The 7,194-nt window shown below is 53.9% G+C and overlaps 1 protein-coding gene across 2 annotated transcripts; it reads left to right on the top strand.

The window, feature by feature from the left end:
* The first annotated feature begins 24 nt into the window (after positions 1-24).
* ARFIP2 (ADP ribosylation factor interacting protein 2) lies at positions 25-6,984 on the top strand. 2 transcript variants are annotated; one of them, XM_010592267.3, is made up of 8 exons: positions 25-151; positions 945-1,085; positions 1,322-1,418; positions 2,082-2,200; positions 2,376-2,597; positions 3,135-3,292; positions 3,435-3,609; positions 4,065-6,984. In XM_010592267.3, the coding sequence occupies exons 2-8, from the start codon at positions 987-989 to the stop codon at positions 4,218-4,220; spliced, it is 1,026 nt and encodes a 341-aa protein (XP_010590569.1). In that variant the 5' UTR covers positions 25-151; positions 945-986; the 3' UTR covers positions 4,221-6,984. The 2 variants fall into 2 exon arrangements, with proteins under 2 accessions (XP_010590569.1, XP_010590571.1); XM_010592269.3 differs by having other exon boundaries at positions 50-252; positions 4,065-4,763.
* The last annotated feature ends 210 nt before the right edge of the window (positions 6,985-7,194 follow it).

Genomic DNA, 7,194 nt, shown 5'->3' on the forward strand with positions numbered 1-7,194 from the left:
TCTGCGACGTGGCCGGCTTCTTCTGCCCGGGAGGGGACGTCACTTCCGCCGAGTCCCTGACCTGCGGCTAGGATCGCGACGGGAACTGGAGCCCGAGGTCCCCGCGCCGCCCGGGTCTGGCGCCCTGAGGGGAAGAACGGCCCGGCCCGAGGTGAGAGGGACATACTTGGGCGAGAGGGAGTTGAACGCACAAACCTGAGGGCAAGATGCTCCTGAGCACTGGGGAAGGATGAGCGCACACCTGATGCCCAGGTGAATGGGGGAGGGGCGGGGACTCACACACCTGGGAAGACATAACTGACTTTGGAAGGGATCACTTATGTCCTGGAAGGAAGAGGCTTTTACCAGAGGCGGGAAACATACACCAACTGATTCAACTAAGGCCTGGTAGGGAGGGCCTGAGAAGGAGAAAGAGGTGCGTGGGATGGAGGAAGGAGCGACCACTTGAAGGAAGGGGGAAGAAACACTAAAGGAGTGGGAAAGGACAAGCAGTGCAGCACATACCTGAATGGCGAGTGGGCACCAGAGCCCTGGGAAGGGGTTCATCTCCTGGTGGGAGGAGGGGGGAAGACACACCTGAATGGAATAAGCTCCAAGAGGGCACAGACTTTATCTCTGTTGTTTACTGCTGTATTCCCAGGGCCTCAAATCGTGCCTGACACAATGTAGGCACTCATCTAGCATCTGTTGAATGAATGAATGATTACCTGAGTCCTGGTGGGCTTGGGAGGTTATGAGAAGACACCTGAGACCTAGGTGTGCATGTATAAAAATGTGCACCTTGGAGAGGATAAATTCATATATCTAGGGAAAGGAGTGGTAGCTGAACCCAGGACATGCTTAAGTGCTGGGGATAAGCTCTAAAACCTCAGAAATGGCAAGAGAGGTCTTCCCCTTCTGGAGTGCTGGCAACTTCCCAAAACCACCTGTGTTGGGCTTTGCAGGGCCCAGGGGTGGAGACTTTGACTCCAGTCCCTGCCCCAGCCATGACGGACGGGATCTTAGGGAAGGCAGCCACAATGGAGATCCCTATTCACGGGAACGGTGAAGCTGGGCAGCTTCCTGAGGATGATGGGCTGGAGCAGGTGCTTTTCTTTGATTCTTCTCCTAATCAAATCCCAACTCAAACTCTGGGCTCTTATTCCATTCCAGTAGCCTTTCCCTTATCTAACTCCTGTCAATCTTTTTATAAATCTTCATTCTGATTCTGTGCAGATATCCCTTGCTCTCTCTGTGATGCTTCAATCCAACCTTGTTCCCACCCCCAAAATGATTCAGCTGCCCCTATGTTCCTGAAGCCTCCCTCTTCTCTGGCCTCTAGGACCTCCAGCAGGTGATGGTGTCAGGACCCAACCTTAATGAAACCAGCATTGTGTCTGGTGGCTATGGGGGCTCTGGTGATGGACTCATCCCAACAGGTATGAATGATCAGAGACAAAAAGCTTGAGTCCACAGTGGGGACAGGAATGGTTCTGGGGAGCTTAGGATATGCCTAGGGACACTTGAATTATGTCTGGTGGTCTTGGGAACTTCTGCCAGTATGAACCCCAATGTCTTCAGCCGAAGACCAGCTGCCAGCGTTGGCCTTCTGCTACCACTTGCTACTTAGCCCCTCAGATGCACCTTTTTATCCTTTTTCTACTGCCACCACCTGAGCCAGGTTAAGATGTCTAGTTCACAGGAGTTCCCTTGGTTTGGAGCTTAAGACTTATTTGGAACTTTGTGAGACTTCTGGGGGTTTTACTTCAGACTCTAAAGTTTAGAGGAACAAACAGCCCTGAACCTTACACAGACTGGGATTCCACATGGGAAAGTCACCAGGTTTCCTGTTACCAGATCCCATCATCATTGACCCCATCAGAAGATGGCCAGAGGAACTCATGGAGATGTATGCTGGGATTTAGGTCTTGGGGTGCAAGGTACTAGTTCCCCCTAGTGAGCAGGAGGATCTCATTGTGTCTGAAGCATTCAGCTGCTTCAGAGATGTCATTTTTATGTGCTGGGAGGGAAGTATGGATGGGGCCACAGAGGTGTCTGGTTGTATCTGAGAGAGGCTGGTGTCAGAGAACTTGGTCCTTTAGGGTCTGGCCGGCATCCATCTCACAGTGCCACTCCCACTGGCCCTGGAGATGAGGTGGCTCGGGGCATCGCTGGAGAGAAGTTTGACATCGTCAAGAAATGGGGCATCAACACATACAAGGTGGGACTCAAACAACTTTTCCTATCTTCCAAACTTCCTTGGGTACCCTTTTCCCTTCTCCCCAGACCCCAATGTCCCATCTATGGCTTAGACCAGGAACCTGGGGATGCTGGGGCAGGTACCTGTTGTGGGAGGGTGCTAGGGTCTCTGACCTATTCCCCTACTTCCCAATCAGTGTACAAAGCAGCTGTTATCAGAGCGATTTGGCCGAGGCTCCCGGACTGTGGACCTGGAGCTAGAGCTGCAGATTGAGTTGCTGCGTGAGACGAAGCGCAAGTATGAGAGTGTCCTGCAGCTGGGCCGGGCACTGACAGCCCACCTCTACAGCCTGCTGCAGACCCAGCATGCACTGGGTGATGCCTTTGCTGACCTCAGCCAGAAGTCCCCAGAGCTTCAGGTGCCTCAGCCAGGCCAAGGGGGATGGGTGGGGGGGACTGGGCCAGGGCCCTCCCAGGCAGTCACCCCTCAGTTTCCCTCCCTCCCTCCTGCAGCCCACAGGGAGAACCCCTCCAGGGTGGGCCCAGCCCTGTCCCCAGCAACACTCACCTGTGGAGGCAGCTTAAGGGTTTGTACAGAGGTCCAGAAGTTGGAGGGGATGGGGGAGGATGCCTCACAAGTGACCCTTCTCTGCATTGGCAAGAATGCCTGTGGTGTTCGGCCTAATTGGAGCACCCCCTGCCTGCTGCATTAGCTCTTCCTGTTCCATTTCTGTGAATTTATTTGAGAACCCCCACTCTTCATATTCCTACCCTAGGCATCCCAGGGTGGCCCCACTAACTTTTTGGCTGAGAGAGCCTTGCTGGAGGCAATCCTTGGGTGTTCCAGTGTGATTCAATGTCAGTTTCCTCCCTGGGGAGGAGGGGAGTGAAGGGCCCTATAGCTCCAGTCAGGCAGGATCTGTTACTCACGGCCTTTCTCTGCCTTCTACCCTCAGGAGGAATTTGGCTACAATGCAGAGACTCAGAAGCTGCTGTGCAAGAATGGGGAGACGCTGCTAGGGGCTGTGAACTTCTTTGTCTCTAGCATCAACACATTGGTCACCAAGACCATGGAAGACACACTTATGACTGTCAAACAGTATGAGGCTGCCAGGTGTGGGCACTGGCAGGGCCTAGGGTTTGGGGAGTTGGCTGGCATGGGTGGAAATTTGGGCAGTAGGGGCATAAGAATCCAAAGGAGAGTATGTGTGGAGGACAAATGAGTGGAGACCAGCCTGTGTCACCCTCATTCCCAGGCTGGAATATGACGCGTATCGAACAGATTTAGAGGAGCTGAGCCTAGGCCCCCGGGATGCGGGAACACGGGGCCGACTTGAGAGCGCCCAAGCCACTTTCCAGGCCCATCGGGACAAGTATGAGAAGCTGCGGGGAGATGTGGCCATCAAGCTCAAGTTCCTGGAAGAAAACAAGGTGCCAACCCCAACCCCTTGACCCTAGCCCACATTGCCATCTGTGACACTAACATTCTCGAGCCCCTCCCCGTTGTTGAATCGGAAAACCCAGCCTGGCTAAAGAGTGGGATGTTCCCTTAAAACTCCCTCAACCCCTGGGCCTTGCCTAGTTACCCTCCTTCTAGTTCCTGGCTCTTTTCTGTTAGAGGATTTGGTTGCTGGTTCTAGGATCATAACTGGGGAAAATCAACCCCTGGGCGGGAATACCAGAACCCCAGGCCCAGCAAATCAAGTCAGGTTTCTCCTATCAGGGTGCCCTTTCTGCTTTGACTGCCTTGGTGGAGTTCAGTCCCCACCCAAAAGCACCATCAGAGCAGAGTCCAAAGTGCCTCTGGTCTGGGCTCAGGCTCAGGCTCATAGCCCTTGACAGAGGGCTTATGAGTCCAGCCTTAGCTGACCCTCCTGGACCCCCAGATCAAGGTGATGCACAAGCAGCTTCTGCTTTTCCACAATGCCGTGTCCGCCTACTTTGCTGGAAACCAGAAACAGCTGGAACAGACCCTGCAGCAGTTCAACATCAAGCTGCGGCCGCCAGGAGCTGAGAAGCCCTCCTGGCTAGAGGAGCAGTGAGCTGCTCACAGTCCAACCTGGCTATCAAGAAGGACATTGGGAGGGTTAACCCCAGGGTGGGGGAGATTGGACATGGGACATCCCCTGCCACCTGCCCTCTGGCTTGGGCTCCCTCTCCCTGGCTGGTGCCTGATACCAGTTTTACCCAAGCTGCTGTGGGGAGGGGGACAGTAGGCCCTGCAGCTGCTGCCCTGTCCTAAATTCTCCTGGCCACTGGGCTCCATTTCCAGATCTTTTCCTTCCACTCCACAGCCAAAGGCTATGACAAGACCACTCCCTGGCCAATGGCATCACTCCTCAGGCCTATACCCAGCTCCTGGGGTCTGCCTGCTGACCAATGGTAGAAACTCTAAAGGCCCTCTTAGCCAGTGGTAGCTTTTCCAAGGCTCCCCTGGGCCAATGATGTTGCCTCCAGTATCCTTTGTCCCTCCTCTATGCGTGCCCATTGCAGAGAAGGGGACTGGGACCAAAGGGGTGGGGATAATGGGGAGCCCCATTTCTGGCCCTGCATCTGAATGGGTCTCCTCCCACCCACCCACCCAGTTTAATTGTGCTCAGAGCCCTGGAAGATTGGGGCCTAGCACTAGGAATAAACCTTTCATAAAAGCAGGCCCAGTGAGGTCAATTTGTGGGGGACTCCAGGAGGGTGGGCTGGGTGGAGACATGCACAGCCTAATCATACACTAAAATCCTAGCCAGAAATCAGGTCAGAAGAGCTAGGCCCCAACAGCTGAAGTCCCATCTTCCCCCAGCTCCTCAGCCCAGTTGGAGCCAAAGCTTTATTTGTCCTGCAGGCCAGCACCATGATAGCTATGAATCTTAAGAGCCCAGGTCCAGAATGGGTGGGGCTGGCTGACCTTCCTCATACGTTCATTCACACAGCAAATATTTACTGAGTGCTTTTATTTGCCAGGCACTGCGCTAGACTCTGGGGAAACATCAGTGAATAAAGCACGGTCCCTGCTCACAGTGTTTATGGCCTAGTTGGGGATTGGAACAAGTAACCAGGCAACTACAATACAATGATAAATCCTAGGACACAGGAAGTACAGGGAGCCACGGGAGCACAGAAGAGGGACATCTAGCCTAAAGTGGAGTGGAGATGGGGACAGTCAGGTTCGAAGCTGAGACCTGAAGGTTGTGTAAGCATCAGCCAGGCAGGGTAGGGGAGAACATTTTAGAGAAGCCAACATGTGTAAAGCCCCTGAGTAGGAATTAGGAAGACTTCAGTTTGCTAGGAATAGAAAGTAAAGAGGGAGTAGCTAGAGAAAGACTACAGAGTAAGGTGGCGAGAGAGTAAGGCTGGGCATTTTGACCCTGTTTAAGGACTTTTGCCCGTTGTATACAGGAGACTGTGAAGAATTTTAAGTAGAAGTTGGACTGCATGGGAGAAGTCTAGGGTTGAGGAAAGGAGTCCTTCTGAGAGTTAAAATAGTATACAGACCCCAGTCCCCTCGTCCTGGGTAGTCCAGCAGTCCTAGCCAAAAGCTCCACATCAAGCTTGAGTTCTGTATTAGGCTCATTCACAAACATTGGGACACACAGCTTGAATTCAGGTGGGTGAGTGAGAGGCTGAGGCAGTTCCCATCCGCCCTGCTGTACCCGGGTGTTGAGCCCAAATTGGAACCTTGTGTGAGGCAAGAAGCTCCCTGACAGCACTTTGATTTAGCCAGGGCAGGTGCCATCACCTCTATGCTCTTCGGGTAAGGAGAGCTCTAGAATCTTTCCACATTCTTCCCAATCTCTGGAGGGCTGAGAGAAGGAGCAACCCAGTCAGTCTCATAACACCAGGATCCACTCAGACCTGACTTTGCTTTTTGTCACGGATACTCCAGCTCCCAGGCAGGCTTCCTGGGTTTGGACAGCCTGCAGTGATCTTACTGGAGTTTAATTATTAGGTAGGGGCCCACATATAAGCCAGCACTTTATGGTCCTCTGGGAAGTTTAAACATGAAAGGTACTGAATCTCCGAGTGGCCATAAATAAGAGGGGCCTAAAAAGCAAGGTTCAGATCCTAGTTCTACCATTTTCTAGCTAAGTGATCAGGGTTAACTTAACGTCTAGGGGAGCCAAAGTCCTCAGTTCTAAAGTAAAACAGGGCTAATAAAAGAAGCTACCTATTAAAGTTATGAATATTAAATGAGATAATATATGTAAAGTGGTTAGTTCCGTGTCTGGCATACAATAAGCACTCTGTTAACTGTTATCATAGTTATTTTTATTATTTTCCACCGGGGCTGCTTTTCTTTTCCACAGTGTGATGATTCCGAGAATTGATCTCGGTCTTTGGGGTGAGGAGGAAGTCGCTAGATGGTTAGAACCATAATTTCCTCACGAAGGGGCTCCTGAGGGAAAGCCAGAAAGCTAGAGCCGAATCAAGTCCTTCACCGGTGTACCCCAACAGCCCCTTCTCCCAGAGCTCTGGGACGGCCCTTTCTCTGCCCAGACATCCGTTCCGAGGCACAGACAATCCCTTCCTCCCCCGCTCAGCAGAAACCAGACTGGCATATTCCGCGGGAGCCCCACAAGAAAGCCGGAAAGGGTGCCTCCAGGAGGCAGCCCCAACAGGCTCCCAGAGTCCCAGCTCCCTGCTGCCCAAGCTGCCTTTTCTGGACCAAGCCTTATCCCAGTCCCTGAGACCAACTACACCGCCCCTCCCTCGGAGCCCTCGGGAGCCAGAAGCAGCTGGCTGGGATCCGGGATCCGGGATCCGGGATCCGGGATCCGGCTCACCTGCTCCACAGCGCGACAGCGGAGGCAGCGCCCACAGAAGCCGCGGGCGTGGGGCGGGGGGGTGACCGACTCGATACGGGGCGGACTCGGGAGGGGAGAGCGGGCGGGGAGTGGGCGGGATCTCCGCGGCGGTGGGCGGGACGTGGGTGGGTCTTCAGCACTTGAGTCGCCCCCTCCCCCGGCCCGTCCGCAGCCCCGCCTGGGCCCCTCCCTCCGGCCTGTGCGGCGGGTCGGGCAGCGG

The sequence above is a fragment of the Loxodonta africana genome, chromosome 7 (assembly GCF_030014295.1).
Source record: "Loxodonta africana isolate mLoxAfr1 chromosome 7, mLoxAfr1.hap2, whole genome shotgun sequence".
NCBI classification, from domain to species: domain Eukaryota; kingdom Metazoa; phylum Chordata; class Mammalia; order Proboscidea; family Elephantidae; genus Loxodonta; species Loxodonta africana.

Coding starts and splice junctions, on each gene's coding strand:
- ARFIP2 (XM_010592267.3), top strand. CDS start 987: ATGACGGACGGGATCTTAGGGAAGGCAGCCACAATGGAGATCCCTATT. Junction 2,201..2,375: donor GGGGCATCAACACATACAAG/GTGGGACTCAAA, acceptor CTTCCCAATCAG/TGTACAAAGCAGCTGTTATC. Junction 3,610..4,064: donor AGTTCCTGGAAGAAAACAAG/GTGCCAACCCCA, acceptor CTGGACCCCCAG/ATCAAGGTGATGCACAAGCA.